The sequence below is a fragment of the Ailuropoda melanoleuca genome, chromosome 4 (assembly GCF_002007445.2).
Source record: "Ailuropoda melanoleuca isolate Jingjing chromosome 4, ASM200744v2, whole genome shotgun sequence".
Classification (NCBI taxonomy): Eukaryota; Metazoa; Chordata; class Mammalia; order Carnivora; family Ursidae; genus Ailuropoda; species Ailuropoda melanoleuca.
In genome coordinates, this window is record NC_048221.1 from 136,828,866 (window position 1) to 136,851,493 (window position 22,628).

Sequence of the window (22,628 nt, forward strand, 5' to 3'; positions counted from 1 at the left end):
GTCTGAGATACAGAAAGAGAAAAGATTGAAGAAAAGTGAATAGAGCCTAAGGGACCTGTGGGACACAGCGAATGCACCAATATATGCATTGTGGGAGACCCAAAAGGAGGAGAGAGAGAGAAAGGGGCAGGAGAATATTGAAAAAAGAACAAAGCCAACAGACTCACACTTCCTAATTTCAAAACTTACTATAAATCTACAGTAATGAAAATAGTGTGGTACTGGCATAAAGACAGATATACAGACCAATGGAACAGAATAGAGGTCCCAGAAATAAACCCTCATATACATCATCAATTGATTTTTGACAAAGCTGCCAACGCCATTCAATGGGGAAAGGACAGCTGTTTCAACACATGATGCTGGAAAAGCTGGAAATCCACACATAAAAGAATGAAGTGGGACCCCAGCCTCACACCATATATAAAAATTGACTCAAAATAGATCAAAGACCTAAATGAAAAACCTAAAACTATAAAACCTATAGAATAAAACATAGGGTCAAAGCTTCATGATACTGGATTAGGCAATGATTTCTTGGATATGACACCAAAAGCACAAGCAAGGAAAAAAAGAAACTGGACTTGATGAAAATTTAGAATTTTGTGCATCAAAAATATCAGCAGAATACAAAGGCATCCCACAGAATGGGAGCAAATGTTTGTTAGTTATATACCTGATAAGGGATTAATATCCAGCATATATAGAGAACTCCTAAAACTCAATGACATAAAAACAAACAAACTCCACTCAAAAATGGGCAAAGGGCTTAAATAGACATTTCTCAAGAAAAGAAAGAAAAGATTAACAAGCATATGATGAAACGCTCAAATCACTAACCAACACTAATGTGAGGGTGGGGGGAGACTGGTAAAATGCTTGGAAGGGTAACAACAAATGCCTCATAAACATTTAGGATAAAAGCTCAAACTCACTCGCTGTGAAATATTTTTCACTTATCAGATTGGCATATTACAAAGCTTTATGATTTCAACTGGAAAACAGGAACACCGGTGCCCTGTTGATACGAGGTTACTCATTACAGCCTAGTTACTACACAGTATTTTCAGAGCAACTCTCTAAAGCTTTTAACACAAGATATTTTTGCCCAGCAATTTCACTTCTAGGAATTGATTCTTCTGCTATTCCTTGCTCCTGTGCACAAAACCATCTACCCAAAGATGTGTGCTATGGCATGGTGCATAACCGCAAAAGGCAGGAAGCCATCTCTGTGGTATCAACAAGGGACCCAGGTGATAACAATGGAGCACCAAGAAGTCTCCAAAAAAGAATGAGGAAGGTCTCTTATGGATGGCCATGGAAGGCTGTATCTCTTGGAGTAAAGGGGGAAAAGAAAATCTAAGTAGTATCTGTAGTTATGGTCACATTTTTGTAAAAACAAAACCAAAAGACATAAAAGTACACACTCATAGTATGCATGGAAAAGTCTAGAAAGATCGGCACAATTATTGTTGAAATGGTTTTCTTTGGGGAATAGATTTGCAGAGAGGGGGATTTGGATTTTAAAATTACCAGCATGTATTAGTAATAAAAAAAGAAGAATGGTGTTGCAAATAAAACAGAGCAGTAAGTAAAGAAAGTAGTAAGTCAGGAGCGTGCTGCCGGGGCGCAGCTGGTTAAGGTTTCTTTTAGTCAAGTGGGGAGCCAAGGGGAGAAAGTGAGAAAGAGGAGGGCACCACCCAGGTGTGGGGCAGGGCAGGTAGGGAACTGATAGGGGGGCAGGCCTTCAGGAGCTGGGCAGGCTGAATCTAGATGCTAGGCACCTGGGGGGTGAGGGGTCAGGGAAGAAGGGCTGCCTGTGGCCAGGTGTGCAATGAAAATGCTCTGTTCTTTCTTTCTGAGAACATTATGGGGCACCTCACAGCGCTGCTGATTTTCAGACCCTGGGCTCCAAGGGCACCATTCCCCCAGGCCCTTGGGACGCCAGATGGCTGGAGAGAGAGAGAGAGAGAGAGCACAGTGGGACAGGGACCCACAGTAGAGGGCTCGTCTCCACTGAGCGGAGTGCCCCTGTCCCAGGGCCCCAAGCACAGAGGACATTCTTCCTGAAGGGTGGCCCCACGGCCACCATGCACAGCAGACCTTCATGTGTTTCCTCCCTCCAGAGCACCCCTGCAGACCCAGTTATCATCAGGGCATGCCACCTCGGCGGGAGGTCTGCCCCCACCTGCCCCACCCCCTTGCCTTGTGGGAAGAAGGGCTGAGTCCCGCACACCCAGCTCTCCGTGAGGGGAGGCTGGCCGTCATGTTCCCAGGCCCCGAGGGCATCCACGGGAAGGGAAACATAGGGCTCCCCCGCTTCCCCGGGTTTGTCAGGCCAAAGCTGACGGATGTTGGTCTGGTTTTCAGAAATGACTCCGTGTGGGGAGGGGAGGGCCCACAGGTGGCCGGGAGGGGCAGAGGCAGTTTCCACAGGGTTTGGAAGCAAGAGTAACAATAGCTTTTATCTAGAGAGCTGGCGTGGGCCGCGGGCACTTGTGTACATATGTACGTATGTATCTATAAACCAATGACAAACCAAGCGACGCCACAGTGAGCTCAGGAAGCTGAGGTTCAGAGAGACCAAGACCCTTGCCCAAGACCCCTCTGCTGGGGACCTTGACATTAACTAGTCCCATCCCCGTCCTCCACCTCTGGAGCAAGCCTCTGTCCACCCAAGCGCTCTCAGCACCGCATGCAGCGGCCAAGGTTTCCCTCTCTGGCTAACCAAAACCGCAAGCACACCCCCCAGATGGAGGGCCTCTGACCAGCCCAGCCTTCCTCTGCGGCCACACGGGAGCCCTGAGAAGTGAGGCCCAGAAGCTTCCACACGGCGGGTGACTCACTGAACCCCTGGGCACCTCACCCAGCTCCTTTGTCTCTGCTTCCTCCTCGGCCGAAGGACAAAGAAATCAACATGCCTCGCAGCAGGCATCAGAAACACGTGACTGGACTGCCATTCTGTGACTTTCTTTTAATAAAAATAAAGGTCAAGTGAGGCCTCTGAGAACGTTCCCCTCTCTGGATGGCTCTGGACGGTTCTGGAGGGCTCTGGCCACAGAGGTACCATGCTTTGAATTCAGACCTTGCTTTTTAGAAGCTGGAAGTTGCAATGATGGACTGATAGTTCTATCTTTAGCGGGATCCCCTCTGTGTAACTGCGTGTGAAGCCATTTAGCAAAATCGCCCGTCCCTGAAAACAGCATTTGCTTTGGCCAACTTGGCCTTACGCAGCCTGATTCACCCACACCTCGGCTGGTAATTCGGGGTCCTCTTCAAAAGCCCCTCTTCAAAATTTACCCCCTCGGGGGCTAGGGACAAGGAAGGCCCCTGGTTCTTACGTGTTACTGAAATGCTCTGGGGTCCCACAGGCTTTTAGGGGTAATGGGCCAGTCCTCTGAGCACCTGGATTAGAAGGGAGACTGGAATTTGTTTCAGTTTTGAGCATTTTCCAGAAAAGTCAAGCCATCAAGCAGCCTGGGCACCGTGCCCAACTGCAGGGGCCCCACTCACACCGAGCTGGGCCCAGGGCACACGATGTGAAGAGCGCCCCCAGACCTGGCGCCCTGCAGCCACCCCAGGGGATGGACGGGCGAGGCCAGAGCAGGCAAATCACAAACACAGAACAACAAATGCCTGGGGAGCCCCTGGAAATATGCTTCCTCTTCCTGGGGAGCCAGGAAATACACATTAAAACCACCACACATCATTTACATTTAGCCAGCTAAGCCAGAAGAAGGTTTTAAGGGCACTACGTTGACAAGGGTGTGATGAAACAGCAATGCCTCGCAACCTCATTGGAAAATTACTTAGCGATTTGTACAAACTGCTTGAACTATGCCTGTATCCTTCGAACCAGTCATTCCACTTGCGGAAATGCAACTGTGGAGCACGGCCCAAAATGCAGTTAAAGATTTATGTGAAGGTATTAATCAGGGTATTACTATAAGAGAATGAAGTAAGAGTTTTATTACCAGAAATAAAATGAAAGAAGCCCTCCCACTATTAAAAGTCCTTGACATTAGAGCCATGCCTGGGAAGGGTGACTAGAATATAAACCACTCACCCAGCATCATCGTGTGGGGTCGCGGGTGGAAGGGCCTTTAGAGACCCAGGAGAGGTGGAGACCTACTCGAGGTCACACAGCCCTTAGGAAGCAGACCGGGGCAAAAACAAGACCTCAATTTTAAAGTCATACATGGAATTTAATAACATTTTTTTAAATCTCTCCTCATTTAAATCCCTTGTCTGTTTGCACTAAGAGATTTTTTTTTTTTTTTTTTTTTTTTAATGAGAAGAAAGCAGGGGCGCTTGGGTGGCCCAGTCAGTTAGGCATCTGCCTTCGGCTCAGGTCATGATCTCAAGGTCCTGGGATGGAGCCCCATGTCCAGCTCCCCACAGAATGGGGAGTCTGTTTCTCACTTTGCCTCTCCCCCTGGCTTGTGCTCTCTCCCTCCTTCTCTCACTCTCTCTCTCAAATTAAAAAAAAACAAGAAGAAAGCAACAGACTGCTGAGGTGAACATCTTCTCAACGCTGCACAGGTGACAGGCCTCTGTGGAGACTCGCCAGCCAACCCTACAGGATTCGTCCCACAGTCAATCACCTTCTAGGGCCTTGTCAACACACATTTCAGGGCAAAGCTGTAGGCAAGGTGCTTCCCCTCTTGGTTTATCTGAAAATAGCCAGGCTTTCTATTTGCATGAAAAGCCCACAACAGGCAAATCCATAGACTAAGTGGCCAGTGACCAGGGGTTGGGGGAATGGAGGGGTAGGGGTGCGGCTGGGGGGTGGAGGAGCGAGTGGGTTGTGACTGACAGGCGACTGACAGGCATAGGGTTTCCTTCTGAGATGATGACCATGTTGTGGAATCAGACGGTGGTGATGGTTACATTACTTTGTAAATATACTGGAGACCAATGACTACTGCATATCAAAGGAGTGACTATTACAGAGAGTGAATTATATCTTAATTTTTAAAAACATGCCCCTGCCTTTCTCTTGGCTTTGAAGGTGAAGACCCAGCCTGGAGGAGAATGTCAAGGACAGATTCGGCCCTTTACACCGGATGTCATCACCTTCTCCAAAGTTCCTTGGCTCTGCTCCCTTCTTTTCCATCACCGCTAGATTTTATAGTTACCACAGGTCTGTCCAAGCCCTGCCCTGGGTCACCGTCCTGGGCAGTTTGCACCATCTTTCTTCATGTTTCCTTCCAAAGCCTCCTCCTCTCTGCTTGTCTTGCCTCTCCTAATCTGGCCCTCTCCTGTCCATCCGGCCCAGGGCAATCAGACAAATCTCTAAAACTACACAGCTTAGCATGCCATTGTGTTTAAACTATGTCAGCGGTTTCCGGAGAAGTCCAAATATTGACGCTCGAGCTCCTTGGCGGAGTTTACAAGGAACACATCTGCCTGTCCAGCCTCCTCCTTCTCCACCCACCCACCGCTGCCCTTCCTGCACCAGCCTTCTGGAGGCACCTGGGATACCCTGAGCCACCTGGATGCTACTCACCGTTTGTAACAGCCCAAGCACCCCTCCTTGTGGCAAGTCACCCCTAACAAATACAACAGAGTGTTGGGTAACACCCCCGCCCAATACATGTTGCTTCCTGCACTCAATAAAAAACATTGTGTCCATTATGTACCAGGCAGTATTACAGGGAGACAGGTAGTGAACAAACTGACCATAGCTGCCACCCCTCGTGGGGCTTACTAGAAACTCCCCTCCACCACACCACTGATTACACCGTCAAAAGGGTTGGTTTCCTTATCTGGGGACTCCATCAAAACAACAGATCTCTGAAAAATTATTAATTGTACTACCACCAGCTCCGGCAAAAACAAAAACAAAACAAAACCCAGTGGTTCTTGGAAAATCCCCAGACGCCCAGCAAATGCTGCCTGGCGGGACTAGTGCCTACGACGTGAATCAGGTGTCAGATCAGTGCTCCTCAGAGCCCACACGGTCCTCGGCCATTTTGTTTTGTTCATGCGTCACACAGGATTGAAATGCTCTCTTTACTCAACTACCCCATCTTCCAGAATGTGAACTTTCCAAAGAATGGCCATTTCCTAAACAACAGCAGCAGCAACAACTCCGTATGCCCTGTGTCTACAAAATACCAAGTATTCAGTGCCACTGAAGCAGCAAGCTCAGCCCATGGGAAGGGGGCCAGGTGCTGGGACGCCATGGGACCCCATGCTTCAGAAGGTCCCAATGGGGCCTTCCTCCAAGCCACACCCATCCCATGGGGTCAGGAAGCAATCCAAAGATTTGAGGGCCAAAGGGGATGTGTGTGCCCACACTCTGTGTGCCCAGGACCCTAGCTGCCTCAGTGGGTAGGTGTTTACCTAAGAGGAATTAAAACATATGTCAATACAAAGATTGTACACATGAATATTCCTAACACCTTTCTTTTTAACAGGCCAAAACTGGGGTGCCTGGCTGTCACAGTTGGTTGAGCGTCTGACTCTTGATTTTGGCTCAAGTCATGCTCTCAGGGTCATGAGATCAAGCCCCACAACAGGCTCCATGCTCGGCGGGGCGTCTGCTTGAGATTCTCGCTCTCCCTCTCCTTCTGCCCCTCCCCCGCTCCTACGCACGCTCTTTCTCTTTCTAAAATAAATGAATGAATGAATGAATGAATGTCCCAAACTGGAAGGCATCTAAATGTCCCCCAACAGGTGAATGGATAAATTTGGGTTCACGCATAAAACAGAATACTACTCAGCAATAAAAAATGACCGTTAATAGGACACACAATACACGGATAAATCTCAAATAATGATGTGGAATGGAAAACCCAGACCAAAAAAAGGGTATATACTTTATCATTCTATTTATATAAATGTTCTAAAAGATGCAAACAGTCTTATAGTGACAGAAAGCATATCAGTGTTGAGGCAGCTGTGAGAAAGAAATTGATTACCAAGGGGCACAAAGAACCTTTTGGGGGGAAGGGATATGTTCATTATCTTGACTGTGGTGATGGTTTCACTGATGTGTGTATTTCAAAACTCATCAAATTGTACACTTTGAAAACTTGCTATCTATTGCTTGTCGTGTATGTCTAAATAGAGCCATTAAGGAAAAAAAAAAAAAAAGCTACTATACCCAGGTAGCATTTCTGAACTATCGAGCTCATAAAAACCCAACATTTGACAACACATTTTATGAGAAAGGTTTAGGGAAATGAGGACTCTTCTTCATTGCGGGTGGAAATGCAAAATGGTCAATGCAGAGGCATCTGGCAACATCCATCAAAATTACAAAAGCATATGACCCACGGGCTCAGCAGTTTGCTTCTGAGAATTCATCCTGCAGATACCCCGCACACCCTTCCACGCAAAGTACTGGACAGGGGCCAGAGGGTACAGTGCAGCACTGTGGGTGACAGCTCCCCTCCCCGTGAACGTAAACAAGCCAGTGTCCATGTCCAGGGCTGCTTCATCCACTGTGGTGCCTCCCCGTGTGGAATGCTAGCGAGCTCAGAGAGGGACCCCTCTTTACGAACCAACAGGAACAATCTCCCAGGTATACTGCAAAGCGAGAAATAAGCAAGATACAAAACAGCACGTGTGGATTACTGCTTTGTGTTTAAAAAGGGGAGAGAGAAAAATATACACTGAAATTTTCTTGGGTTTGCATTAGGAAGCACCAAAAAGGTATCCAAGCAACTTGTAACACTGGTTTTCTTAAGCAGGGGCCAGGAAAGGGTCAGAAGGGAGGGCAGGCGGTGTAAGGGAGATTTCTCATTGTTTTTATCTTGGATGCATGTGAATGTATTACCTGTTTGGAAAAAAAAAAGATTTTATTCTAAACTTTTTAATATACATTTAGAATCCCCAGCCTGGAGATGGACTTCCTGAAGCGCGCTGAGATTAAATGGGGTCATGGCTCGTGAAGTCCTTATTGAACAGTAGCAGTATTCCTCAAATCTCCAGCCTGCCTGCCTCAGAATCACCCCGAGCCTGCAAAAAATGCAGGTTCCGAGGGGCGCCTGGGTGGCTCAGGCAGTTAAGCATGTGACTCCTCATTTCAGCTCAAGGTCATGATCTCAGGGTCATGAGATGGAGCCCTGCGTCAGGCTCCAGGCTCCGTGCTCAGCACAGTCTGCTTGAGTTTCTCTCTCCCTCTGCACCCCCTGCCCCGTGCCCTCTCTCTCTTTCAAATAAATCAATAAATAAAATCTTTAGAAAATAAAATAAGGGTAGGGGGATGGGGTGTCTGGGTGATGGACACTGGGGAGGGTACGTGTTGTGGGGAGTGCTGTGTATTGTGTTGAATCACAGACCTGTACCCCTGAAACAAATACATTATATGTTAATAATAATAAAAAAATAAATAAAATAAAATACAGGTTCTGGGACCCCACCCCAGATGCATGCAAGCAGAATCCAGCCCAAGGACCTGGAGCTTTTTCTTTAAGTTCCCAGGGGATCACATGGACTGAAAGAGGAGGCCCATGACCTCCTGAAAGGGCAGATGAGGGACACGTACTCAGTACGTATTTATTCAGCTCCCACTCTGAGTCAGGCGCTGTTCCAGAACCTGCTTTCTTGGGGCTTATATTCTACAGGAAACAGGTAAAGACAAACAGGGGAAGTATTAAATAGTGGCATATGGAATGCAAGTATCAAAACAGGGTGACGTGGCAGGTGTAGGCTGACAGCTAGTCTGGAGAAGGCCTCTCAAGGAGGTGACATTTAACCTGAGATGTGAATGACAAGAAGGAAACTGCCCTGCAAGGGTGGGGGGGCCTTCTGGGTCAAGAGAAGGTTGAGCGTGACCCATAGAAGGATGGAGCCAGGGTTGGGGGGGGTGTTGTGAAGGAGGGCCCGAGGGCCTGACTCGTTAGGGATCTGGAAGCCAGGCTCAAGAGCATGGATTCTATATTGAAGGCACTGGAAAGCCACGGAAAGGTTCCAAGCACCAAAGTCATGTGACGGGGTGTTTTGAAGACCACGACTCCGGCTGCCAGGGGAGCGTGGCTGAGTGGGGAGCGGGGCTGAGTGGGGAGCAGGGCTGGTGGGGAGCAGGGCTGAGTGGGGAGCAGGGCTGGTGGGGAGGAGTTTGTTGGAGGAAGACAGGAAAGGGGGGAAGGTGGCTTGCGTGGAGGTGTGGCGCTGGACATGCTGAGAAGTGGAGGGATATGAGCCAAATATGGAAGGCTCCGTCCCTACTGGAGTCACGAGTGGACCGTCGGCCTGGAAGGAGCAGAATGGCTGAGCAGGTGTGTGGGCCCACGAGCCTTCGACTGAGATGGGAAGGGCCCCACAGAGGAGACACTATATACATCCTCTGTCTGCTGAAAAGGATATTCACTTGGGACATGAAACCAACTCCAGAAAAGGACCATTTAAAGCTGCCCCTTAAGCTCTTGAGAACAGGAAAAGTCTAAGCGGCTGCCATGTAGTTGAGGTGTGAAGAGCCAACAGAGGGCTGAGCGCAGGAACGTGGCTGGGCTGCGGTCTGGACAAGAGTGGAGCCATGGGTCCCAGAAGCTGGTCAAGATCTAAGACGGAAGTAAGAGCCTTATACTAAATTTAGCCTCCGAAGGATTATTCTGTGGATTTCACAATGTTGCCTCAGGCTGCCCCTGACCCCAGGCCTGCCGCATTTAAAGCAGCCAGCCGACATTCCTTCCCTGCTGGCCGGACTTCTGGTTTGGTGAGAGTGGCTGGGAGAGCTGGGTGGTGGGGGGAAGGGGACTGTCAGGGTCTGAGTCACCTCAGGCAAAGCAGAGAGTGTCCCAGCAGGGCCTGAAGGAAGGGGTGAAGGCAGGGCAGGCACGGGGAAATGAACTGCCCTCTGCCCAGGCCTCTGGCTGAGGCAGGGAGAGAAGCAGGTGGACCAGGTGAAGGTCTGACACACTCATCAGTTAGGTGACTTTGCACAAGCAGCTTCGCTGGGTGAACGTCAATGTTCTCATCTATAACGAGCAGATATTCACCCCGTTCACAGGAACTGGCAAAAGATTTTGTGAGGAAAGAGAGAAATGAGACGCGCCTAATACAGTGCCTGGCACAGCGAGGGATCGGTGAAAGGCAGTCGCCAGAACAGGGCGTGGAACTCAAGACAGAAAATGAGACAAACAGAGGCACACACACCCTCAAGTGACCACCCCCAATGGAGTTACAACTGGCATAGCCTTCATGCCTCCAGCACGAGCGGAAACTGCATCACGTATGAACGCATGGATAGAGCAGATATGAAAATCATTATAACTGTTATTCCTATAAACATGCGTCAGCTCTAGATAAGGAGAACAAGAGAATGCCCCCACCCCAGGCACCCACGGGACACCCATGGAAAAGCAACAGTAGATGAGGTCCCAAGAAATCTTCAAACACCCAAAGAAAGAAACAGCACTTGCTTCACAGTGAAATGCAGATTTTCAGGCCCCACCTCAGACCTACTGAATGAGAAAATCTGGAGGTGGAGTCCAGTAATCTGTTTTATGGGGGGAGAGGCAGAGAGAGAATCTTAAGCAGGCTCTATGCCCAGCGTGGAGCCGAATGCGGGTCTCGATCTCACGACCCTGAGATCGTGACCTGAACTGAAAACAAGAGTCGGACGCTTAACTGACTGAGCCTCCCAGGCGCCCCTCCGATAATCTACATCTTTTTTTTTTTTTTAAGATTTTATTTATTTTTTTTTTATTTGACAGAGATAGAGACAGCCAGTGAAAGAGGGAACACAAGCAGGGGGAGTGGGAGAGGAAGAAGCAGGCTCATAGATGAGAAGCCTGATGTGGGACTCGATCCCAGAACGCCGGGATCACGCCCTGAGCTGAAGGCAGACGCTTAACCGCTGTGCCACCCAGGCGCCCCCCGATAATCTACATCTTAACAAAACTTCCAGATGATTCTGAGGCACACTGCAGCTGAACAGCCACTGATTGAAGTGGTCTGGAGGTGGCATGCCAAGTGTGGTCTGCAGACCAGCAGCACAGTCTAACTGCGGAGCTTGTAAGAAATGCAGAGTCCCAGGCTCAGCCCACACCCAAGGAGTCAGAATCTGCATTTTATCAAGATCCCTAGGACATTCATCTGTGTGTTTGAGAAGCTCTGTCTAGAGTTCTAGCCCAATGCTGTCTAACAGAAGTATAATTAAGCCACGTGTCATTTAGAAATTTCTAGTAACCACATTAAAAAAAATAACAGTGAAATTAATTTAAATTATATGTTTTATGTAACCCAATATCCAAAACATTGTTTCAATAGGTATTAGGATTTCCTTTTATTTTTTTTATTTTTATTTTTATTTTTTGGTACTAAGTCTTTGAAATCTGTTCATACTTTGCACATCTCATTGCCAACTAGCAACCTCTGAAGTGCTTAAAGGCCCCCTGTGGCTCGTGGACGGCCTGTGAACAATGCCGAGATGAGGGAGAGCAGAATAAAACTTCCAAATTCTTTTTACAAAGCCATCATCATTCTTATACTAATATGTCTAATTTTGTGCTGTCACACAACAGACCATTCTTAATATTTTGGTTAAAAATGAGGACTCTGGAGCCAGACTCTGTCTAACCCTAACCCCTAACCCTAGCCCCTAACCCTAACCCCCTAACTCTGGACTCTGGAGTCACTCTCTGGCCTCTCACCTTAGCTTCAATAAGGAAATTCAGTTAAGTTTGTGGGTCATAAAATTAAGGCATGAAAATCCCTATTTATAAACAGTAAACATTTAAAGAAAATATCTCATTTCTAACAGCAACTACATAAAAAATAAAATTGGGGGGAAAAGAGTAAATGAGAACTGTGCAGGACCTTTGCTGGATGAAGCATGAAAGCTCTCTTCCAGAGAAACAAGAATTAAGCCAACTGAAAGATACACTGTGCTCATGGAAATACTCACAAAATGGTAAGGATGTTAATCCCCCCTAATTTCAGTATAATCTCAAATGAATTATCAATAGGGTCTTTGCACCAACCCCGTGACAGTTTCTGTCCTAAAGGCTTGGGATATATCTAAATTTAAAATAAAAAAAAAATCTGTGCTTAGTAGATAACCTCACAATAAGGTTATCTTTCAAGGTTTGTAAATATTAGGGCTGGAGCTTGAATGTATGTGTAGTTTTTGTTTTGTTTTACCAAGGAAGGAACCACACAAAACCCTCGTAAGGATTGCCTATGGGGAGAGCACCTGGGGTACACTGGAACTTTCTATTTCTTTTTTTACCTTTGTATACCATTTGATTGTTATACCATTTAAATTTTTAAATATTTACAAATACTTTGTAAAATGTCAACATTAATTATCTGAGCGATGAATAAGACATGAGTAAGGCAGTTTAAAATGTCTGTATTGAAAAAAGCCCTAACAATGATTGATTTGGTGAATCTGGGTCAAGGCTCTATTCCTCCTCTGCCTCCCTGAGCCCATCCAGCTCTTTCTAAGAGTGTCTCTCTGGGCATGTTTGTTTCCTCATCTGGAACATGAAGGGGTTAGATTCGATCTCTAAGGGTCTACGCAGCTCTAAGAGTTCAGGATTCTTTCTTCCATTCATGCATTCAGCTGGTTTAAGAGGGCGTACAGTGTTAGAGGTGCAAGGGATTTCAGAGTGCCAGGGACTACCAAAGGGATCTTACAGTCTAGCTGGAAGGCTGATATTTAAGCAAATGATCCCACAAGAAAATGCACGAGTGCACTGTGGTAAGTGCTACGAAGGAGGGGTGAACCCCCACAGGGGAGATCAGCAGGTCTGAAGGCAGGGGGTGGGAGGAGAGTCTGGGGGAGCTGAGCGTGGTAAGCAGGTGTTAATGGGGGTTTACAGGGAGGGGGACTGTGGAAACGGTCATTAAGAGCAGAACAGTGAACACCTACAGTGGGACTGTCAAGCAGTTTTAAGCAGTTTAGAAAGGCAGGCAGCATTAAGAGGCGCTCAACTGATCATTTGTCTAATGAACTGAAGAAATGTCATGCAGCTAGGGTAATTTTTTAAGTTCTATTTTGCTTCTCTTTGGAATGCCCTTAGAAAAACCCACTCCCTACGATCCGCATCATTAAGCAGACATCCGCATGCAGATATATAATCTGTGATCCACATCTCTGAGCTAACCCTCCATCAACTTCATGGAACCACACCCGTCAAGAAGAGCCACCAGCTCCCCCACAGGCCAGGCACTATACTCAGGGGCGAGCAACAGTCACACGTGTACCCCAGGAACCCACGGGGTGTATCTGAGTGCCGAAGCACCTGTGAAATGTAATGTTTCAACCCGCATCGCAAAGGAAGAGAAGACTCTGGGAAGAGCTCAAACACTGATAATGGTGGGGGGGCAGGGGGAGGGAGGGAGTGTGTTTTTTTCCCAAGGTAAAATCATGTGGTCTCTCAAATGTTCACGAATTACAGGATAAATAATCGGGTAAATTAACAAAGGCAGCACGGGGAAATAAAAAAAAAAAAAAAGGCAGAAAGCAAAACCTGCCTTCCAGCTACATGGAAAAACACTCTAGTGCCCCGAGTAAATAAATAATAAAAGGATATGGAAACAATACACCTTGAAAACTCTTGTCCCTCCTCTGTTCTGGCCAGAAGCAGCGCCGACAGGTTGGCGCTGGGCTACACAGCCAGCTAGCATTTATTTATCTAACAACACTCACGTCCCCTTTAAAGAATCGGGGAGGACATGTCAACGACCTGAAGCCCGCGGGTTAGTGCACCCCATTATTTTACTCTAAGCTCCAGCATGAACTCCTAAGACAAAGCACCCTGGCTCCTGAACTAGATACATCTAGAAATAAGGGGTGCTCAGACCGCACCATTTTCCTTCCCCGCCTTCCCACCGTGGGAAGGCTCCTGAGATTATGTACCCACAAGGAAAAACAAAACAACGCACAGAGACTGCCATTCTCACCACACCTAGCCCTGGTTTTTGAAAACACCTCAATCTGTATTGGTTCTGTTCCACGATGGTAGTCTTAACTTTGCCTGCTCACACATTCTCATTTTATTTCTTAAACACATGCTATGCCACGAGGGCAAGCAAACTGTGCAATCACTAGGGACGGAACAGAACACGAATAAAAACAAGACAAAACAAAAAGGAAAAATGAAGGTGGAAATAATCCAGGATCACAGAATTTCAGAGGTGGAGGCAGCTTTGGGGAATCAGAAACGGGCTCCAGGACCTGCACCAGGACAGACAATTGGTAGCAAAGAAAGATCTAGAAGGGGCTAGAAAAGTCTGAGGAGATAAAATGCTGACCAGTCATTTCTGCAGTAGGCCTGGAAACATTTCTTAAGCCAATATTGCCGCTCCTCACTGCATGGCCTCATGCCGTGGTGTGTTAGGGCTGCTGAGAAAACCGAAAGCAATCTCCAGCCTAGGGCAGTGGGCTGGCCTCCATAGCGGCTGTCAGACCCAACTCCCCGACCCAACTCCCCAACTCCCCGTGGAGCAGAACAGCCTAAGAAAGGAGGTGATATTTAGGGATCAAGCCACTTTTTCTCGGATGTTAATTTTTCATAGCGTGTGTCCTAGGATGTGATAATACTTGACCTAACATGATTTTACTCCCCTACCTTCTTCTGCAAAAGCACAGAGATGTTCACCATTATCCCATTTTACAGATAAGAAAGCCAAAGGTTAGTTTTCTTTTTCAAAGACGCCGCCGACCACGCGGTGGGTGACCAGGACTGCCTTTCTGTGGTTCGAGCAACACCCCACGTGTTGCATTCCTTTCATTCTCAGGGGAGGGGTAGGTGAACAGCAGCAAAACCGAGAAAACCTAATTTCTAGCTCATAACACCATCTGCAGATTAAGAATCCTCATGTGTGATCGCAGGGACTCCTATGAAAATGTGTGAAAAGGGCAGTGACACGTCATATCACCGCTGCACTCAAAAGAAAAAACAGCGACGTCCACACACCCAAAGAATTGGAAACCCTCTATGGAGGCAGCAAGATCAAGCGGTCAGCCCTGGGTCTGTGTCCTGGTCATGACCTGGCCCGCCGGGACCGTTTTCCTCATCTATCCCATCTGCGTTCCATCTCAATCCAATGAGAACATTTTGTTAAACAAGACATTTTCAGTTGCACCAAAAGTAGGGGTTATTATTTTAAAACACCCAAATAAACAAATTATATGGCAAATCCCTGCAGTATAACACAATACTGGAATAGTCAACAGTGAGATCCAAAGTATAAGATATGAAGGGGGGGCGCCTGAGTGGCTCAGTCGACTGAGCGAGCATCTGACTCTTGATTTCAGCTCAGGTCATGATCTCAGGGTCGTGAGATCGAGCCCCACGTTGGGCTCCATGATGGGCATAGAGCCTGCTTAAGATTCTCTCTCTACCTCTCCCCCACCCATGACAAAAACCAGATCACTGGACTCCACCTCCAGAATTTCTGATCCAGTGTGTCTGAGGTGGGGCCTGAGAATCTGCATTTTCACTGTGAAGCAAGTGCTGTGTCTAACTTTGGGCGTTTGAAGATTTCTTGGGACCTCATCTGTTGCTGTTTTTCCTGAGTGCTGGGCATGGAGGCTGCTTGGGATTCTCTTTCTCCCTCTCCCTCTGCCCCTACCCCGCTCACGTGGGCGCTCTCCCTCTCTCTCAAACAAAGAAGTGTTCTTAAAAAAAAAAAAAGATATTTAGAGAAAAAGCAAGTTACAAAATATGTACAACGCAATGTCACCATTATCAGTGTACGCATGCATACAGAGCATGCGTAGAAAAACCTGGATGTATCTACTAGAAACACAACGTAACATCCCAGTGACGTTCTCTGAATGGTGTAATTACTGGTCATTCGTATTTTCTTTTTCATGCTTTTCTAAGATCCACCTGTATTTTCTAGTGATTATGTACCAGATTTGTTAACAATTCAAAAAAAATAAATGACTTTAAGACTTTAAACTATCCTCACACACAGAGTTTTAGTGGGAATGTGAATGGGAATAATTCCTTGGAGAGGTGATGTGGGCATATCTGTACAAGTTTACATCCAAATACTCTTTGGCCCAGAAGGTCGACTGTAATGGTATCCCACTCTCACTTGTCCACGGAGAAGTAGAAAAAAGGACCATCATTGCGGCATTGTTTGTAAGAGAAAAAAAAAAAAAGAAAGAAAGAAAGAAAGAAAGAAAGAAAGAAAGAAAGAAAGAAAGAAAAACGTCCATCAAGAGGGATATACTAGTAAATCAGGGCACCTCTATTCAAGCTAATACAGCCCAGCAGAAAACCTCAGTTATAGACTGACACCAAACTATCTCTAAGACAAGTGATTAGGTGAGAAAAGCAAGGTACAGGATATATGCTATCATTTGTGTAAATTTGCTTTTCAGAATATATTCATATTCGATGGTACACGTACAGGCTGTCTCCAGAAGGTGCCCCTAGAAATTACAATAACGTTGCCACGAAAGAGGGGAAGTAAGGAAACAGGAAAGAGGAAACCAGAGGAGAGGGAAACTTCCTGTCATTGGATAGCCTTCTGTCTGTCCTTCAAATCTTTTACGATGTGTTTATATGACTACAAACACAAAAACCAAACAGAGAACTTTATTTGACAAAGAGAGAGAGAGTGGGTGCACACAAGCAGGGGGAGCGCCAGGCAGAGGGAGAAGCAGGCTCCCCACTGAGCAAGGAGCCTGATGTGGGGCTCAATCCCAACACTCTGGGATCATGACCTGAGCCGAAGGCAGACGCCTAACCGACTGCGCAACCCAGGCGTCCAAAGAGAGAACTTTAAAATGTAAAATCTTGGGGGGAAACGGCATCAATTATTTTCCTAAGAGTTTCGGTACCTTATGCCGTAGTCCTCTTCATTTTGAAGGCAGCCCCTAAAAAACATTGCCTCCAACAACAACAACAACAACAAAAAAAACCCCAAAAAACAAAGAAAAAAAACGACTCCGGGGACCCCATGTGCCGCTGTCGACCTGGTGCCCTCATGTGCCTTCTAGGACAAGGTTTGGACAAGTATGGGTTCAGCCAAAGCAAGAGCACTGTGTCCTTTGACAACAATGTCAAATTCTCACCTGTATACAGTAAATAAGAAATAGTTTACCTTTCAGCAAAGGTATCGAGTTTCCCCAGCTCATCGGAGAGGCCCACAAGGGAATCCAAGGTCCCCACCTAGAAAGATCGTAAAAAAGTTAGAGGCTCACGCTTTCCGGCAGAGAAGTGTAGGTCACTTTCAACCACAATTCAGGGAGTTCTGTAACTTCCATCTCGCCTTAGTTATTCTTGGTCAATGGCCACACTGGAAACTGGGAAGGGCTGTTCAGAGAATCAGTGGATTGGGGATATTTTTAAATTTTTAGCTATTATTGTTGTTATTATTATTGCCAACAGGGTAAACTGTCATATTTCTGCCATAGGAAGGAGCGACCACTATGTCATTGTGAGACCCCAGCTCATTTTCTCCTTAGAATGGTGGTCTGCCAGTCATGTGATTAATCTTGATAGCTGAGGAGATGTACCAGAAAGCAAGTTAAAGAAGTTGCCATGTCTGGGGGCGCCTGGGGGGCTCAGTCGGTGAAGCATCTGCCTTTGGCTCAGGTCATGATTCTAGGGTCCCGAGATGAGCCCCGCACAGGGCTCCCTGCTCAGCCAAGGAGCCTGCTTCTCCCTTTCCCTCTGCCTGTCCCCCCACCCCACCTAGTGTTCTCTCTCTCTCAAATAAATAAAATCTTTTTTAAAAATTGCCATTTCTAAAGCCTTTCTTCTCCAAGATGTCCAACCAATCCCTGCCTCTGCTCTTCTTTGCTATTTCTAACAATGATCTTGCTGGCACCGAGGGCCAGCTCTCCCTCCCACCTCATCATTCATGCAAGTCCTTTTCTTTACAGATTACTTGTAACAATCCATTTCTTAATGGGAAAATTATTACAGAGTCCAAAACTGTATTTAAAGGTCTAGGCCACTGAACCAGAAGGAAAGACTTTGTTTTCACGTCCCCAACCACCAACCGGACATTAAAAACTAATCAAGATTAACACTGTCGGGGCACCTGGGTGGTGCAGTCGTTAAGCATCTGCCTTCGGCTCAGGGCGTGATCCCAGCGTACTGGGATCAAGCCCCACATCAGGCTCCTCTGCTGGGAGCCTGCTTCTTCCTCTCCCACTCCCCCTGCTTGTGTTCCCTCCCTCGCTGCCTGTCTCTCTGTCAAATTAAAAAAAAAAAATCTTAAAAAAAAAGCACTGTGTGTCAACTATTCTTTCATAAAAGAATACTTAAAAAAAATACTTTAAAAAAGGTAATTAGGAAATGATGAGGCCCAGTTATCTCTAGTAAGTGATGTTGCTTCTCTTCAAGGAACCCGGTGTGAAGCATCTTTTGGCGAGGGTCCTGTCTGGTCTCTTTGCTCCATCCTGTCTAACACACTGCCCTACACAGCGTCAGCGGTGACTGCACGCAGAGTTCCCCAACCTTCACAGCAGGGGTCACCAGACAACCGGGCAGGTTTGAAACAGGCAGCAACCTACGGGTTCAGAAACCAGTGCTGCCGCGTACCAGATCTGCCCCCTGGTCTCACTTCTCCACCCTTCCTGATCTATAACCTGGGACTTTGTGAAGATTCCAGATCGTGCATTTAAAGTGCCTGGCCCCCAACATGCTCCTCAGTAAATACTAGCAAATACAGTGGCATCACCAATAACTAATAACTAGGGTGCTGATGGGGCCGCTCTTAGGGCAGGGGGGGCAGACTGAGGTTTGAAAGAAGATTATATGGTAGTTTTTGAGAAGAGCTGCCTCTGGGCAGTTGGGGCCGTCCCTCCAGCACCCACAATGCATTTGCACAGGTGTCATAGAAAAATGCCTCACGCCTCTTCCTTTGAGAAACTTACAATCTTGGGAAGCGTGGCAAAAATTCCATGCTTTTGAAGCAAAAAGACTGTGCATATCTTGCTCCTCTTTTGTATTTCATTTTAACTTTGTTCTCCATTGCGAGAGCCCTAAGACTCATATCTCCTTCCTGTCTTATCTCTTTCTGCCATCTGCCCACTTACCATTAAATTCCCTTCCTGCCTCCCCACCCGAACCAGAGGGATCCTGAATTTCCCACCCTGCTCCAGGTCAAGAGTCCTACCCAGGCTGAAGCTCTCCAAGCCTGCACATTTAAACTGTACTGTCGGTCTTCTCAGACGTTGAAGACAAAACACGAGGAACCCTACAACAACTCACAAAGGCTCAGGTGTATAAAACGCTCTTCCCACTTTCGGAAGACACTGCCACCCACCACACCCATCTCTCCCTGTTCATTCTGTCCTGTGTCTGTAAGTCCATAGGAATCACAACTAACTTTGGGCTATGGCATGAAGTCCCATCCAGACCGCCGCCGCCTTGCCCTGTCTGTCTTCACCCCCGGGCTGATCCTCAGCATTGCTGTCTTTGCCCTGTTCTTTTCTCCTTGGCTTCCCAGAAGATACCCACTTACCCCAATCCATCACCTCCCTCCTCCTCCCCAGGAACTTTACCTTGAAGTCAGGAATCGAGAATTTGGTGTTGTAAGACAGGTTGGACTTGGAGGTTACGGTGTTCATCCTCTCCAGTGCCTGTAAATTTTCCTGATCACCAGGGGCAGAAATTAACCAAAACTCCGACATGCTTCCCGCCTTCTCTTATCCAGTTACTGACCAGGACCACAGCAACATACACAAACAGAAACAGGAGGAGACAAGTGTCAAATATCTCTACTACTCCTTCACCACTCCCTTCCCTCAGAATTAATCCTCTCCAGGATGTGTTGCTTTTACCCTTTCCCACTCTCTGCCCCTTCGACCTTGCAACACAGATTCTCTAGTTCCAAGGACACCACAGGCACAAAGCAACGTGCTGTTTCTTATCTCAACTCCGAAAGCCCTCTGGGCTTCAGACTCTCAAGCCACCTCTGGAGTGGTTCTGACTGGTTTTAAGGGTTAGGGGAGAGGGTTGGGGAGAGCCACATTCTGTTCCTTTCATTTCCCACTCTCCTGACACCATCATGCAAATGGGGAAGGGGGGGCACAGCACGCCAGGCGTGAGGCCCTCTGAAATAGTTTCCTCTTTTCCCGGGAAAGGAGGGATGTACTTCCCGGGATGCAGGATGGGGTGAAGGCAGGAATGAGACAAGGACACAATTTCACAACAGGCGCTCTGACAAACCCCAGACCTGAACTGACCAACCTTGAAAATGGTGCTAGCCTTAAAAACAGACTTCGAAGAACTCCTCTTTTTCCCAAATAAGAAGAAAAAAAGGTGGTGGGAGGACTACTAAAGTCGTTTTTCCTAAGACCAGTTGTCCACTCTGCAGAGGTGGGTAACGTGCTGGGCCTGGCAGTTTCTGCCCACCGTATGCAGCTTCCAAAGGCGATTAGTTCTGCTCATTCAAACGTGGACACACCCACACCTCTCTCCCCTCCCCTCGGCCCGGTCCTCCCTTCCCAGCGCCTCGCAAGGCGCCTGCGACGGTTGGGGGGGAAAACAGGGTGACAGCCAGAGATCCGTCCTGGAAGCTGGTCTTTTTGACTCCCATCTCACTCCATAGTCTCTCCTCATGCCGCGCACTACGAACGCAGTTCCTCTCGCTCTCGACTGCTGATGGCCCGGGGACAAACGGGCCCCACGCGCGGAAGCTGGGGAGATGCCACCTGCCCGGCCCCGGGAGGGCGCCGCGGAGGCGCCGGTTCCCTGGTTCCCACGGAGAAAACGCGGCCCGGGACGACGCGCGTCAGCCGAGGCGAAGCGGGCACCCGGGCGCGCGGGGCGGCTTGCGCTGGCCGACTCGCGCTTCTCCGCCCGGGGCCCCTCGCCGGGCTGTGGCTGCCGAGCGTCGGGGCGCCGCGCCGGCCCTGGGTCCTCCCCCCCGCGGGGGATGGGTGCCGGCGGGATTCTGGGGAGCATCCGGCGGGGAGGGCGGGTCTCCAGCCCGCGACGTTGCAGAGGCACGGGACGGGAACGACCGAGAGGAGCGGGCTAGGCGAAGTACTCGGGTCGGGGATGCCCGGCCCCCGCGCCTGCCGCCTCGCTCTCCACCCCCCACCCCTGCCTGCGGTGAGCCGGCACCGGGGCTCGGGAATCATCGGCCGAGAGGACTGATCTGTGGGAAGAAGCGCAACAGGTGCACATATGTTTTTGGAACGCATCTGGGCAGAGGACCAAGCCTTCCTGTCCGTGTGGGCGTCAGCTTGCTGGGGTTGCTAAGGAAACTCTCCACGGTCCCATGCGCCCACCTCACCTCACCCCCCTTCGAAACTGCCCTGGATTCAGGAGGATTTAAAATGTACTGTCTCACTACCACGGTGTGGGTTCGTGATCCGTGCTGTTTGAAAAAAGAGAGGGAAACCCCAGAAGTTAACCTGGGAATGTTAAAAAACAAAAACTCTTGAGAATTCGTTTTCTCTGGTGTAGAGGAGGAAACGCGAGCTTATCCTTCCCTGTGGACAATGTTTTCCGTGGTTTCTGGGAAAGATAAAAATCTCAGAATTATGTTTGGTAGGAGATGTTGAAGAATTCCTTGAGGAATGAGCTCCCCCTTACTAGAGAAAACTAGTCATACTATCAACCTACTGCTGAGAATGCTTCCGGATCTTTGGAAAGAAAGGTAAGGGGGAACCCCAGATGCTGCGATGAGAAGGCTCAGATGCAGCACAGAAAGGTGGCTTGTAAAGGTCACAACATGTCACACTGCAATCCTATTGTGGGTTCGGAATTGGAAGTTTGGAACTCCCAGCACCTGCAGGATGCATCATCGTTGTTGGGACACTCGTGCATTAGTCAGTCCTTGCAACATCTTCCTGAGGGAGGACACCTGAAACCAAAGGATGAAGAAACTCGGTGTGTACAGGGAGGTAAAAATGGTAATTCCAGTGAAGGCGTGGCCTGGTTGGACCTTGAACCTGGGGTCTCCAATCTTGTACTTGACCCAGTAATGTCATTTCTTTCCAGCTAGGCAAAACAGAATCCTAGAGCAGGGCACAAACGCAATTACAAACAAGGGTAGGGATGTTCTAGAAGGTACACGAATTGCTGGGTGTCACGTCACTGGTTAATGGCAGAGCGATGAGGGGAACTTAGGTTGGGATCCAAGGGTCTGCTCCCAGCCAGCCTGTGGGAGAATGCACGCTTTCCATGTCAGACAGTGTTTTTCTTCAATATTCCAAACCATCGCCCTGGCTTCTCAGACGTTGGGCAATACATTTAGAAGTGACCCTGACTTTGCTGATGGCACCATTCTTTCTATAAATATGGCTTCCTCTAACCAGCTTGCGTCATCAAGTTACTCCTGGACATCCGATTAAGAAGTTTTTGAGGACCTACAATGTTCCTGGTCTTACTTAAAATCTTCCTATTCAAAATCTAAAATCTTTCTGATTTTTGTACATCTTGGGCTTCTTGTTACACGTTGGAATTGGTGATCGTTGGTGGCTACTGCTGTAGAGGGGACTTTCTGCTTATAAAGGTAATTCTATGCTGCTTACAGAGAATTAGGAAAACACAGAAAAGTGTAAAGAAGAAAGTCAAAAAAATCACCTGTATTTCCACAGTCTGAAAAGAACCACTGTTAACATTTCTCTTTGTTACTTTAAAATGCATATTCATATTCACAGACTTGGACTTTGAGGCAGGATTGAGATTAGATATTATCCATAAGCTTTGGCATCCTTCTGTTGACTCTTTTTTAAAGATCAG

The 22,628-nt window shown here is 47.8% G+C and overlaps 1 protein-coding gene across 7 annotated transcripts in view; it reads right to left on the reverse strand.

Moving 5' to 3' along the window:
- ATP6V1C2 (ATPase H+ transporting V1 subunit C2) overlaps window positions 1–20,701 on the reverse strand; it is a 50,015-nt gene extending 29,314 nt beyond the window's left edge. The window contains exons 1-3 of one of the 7 annotated variants that reach the window (XM_019802044.2): window positions 20,124–20,688; window positions 19,436–19,590; window positions 17,023–17,090 (exon numbers count right to left, since the gene is read on the reverse strand). In XM_019802044.2, the coding sequence (XP_019657603.1) occupies window positions 17,023–17,090; window positions 19,436–19,564 (197 nt within the window). In that variant the 5' untranslated portion in view covers window positions 19,565–19,590; window positions 20,124–20,688. Of the gene's footprint in view, window positions 1–17,022; window positions 17,091–19,435 lie in introns of all 7 variants that reach the window. The other 6 variants (XM_034659910.1, XM_034659912.1, XM_034659911.1 and 3 more) reach the window with 6 other exon arrangements.
- Window positions 20,702–22,628: the final 1,927 nt, after the last annotated feature.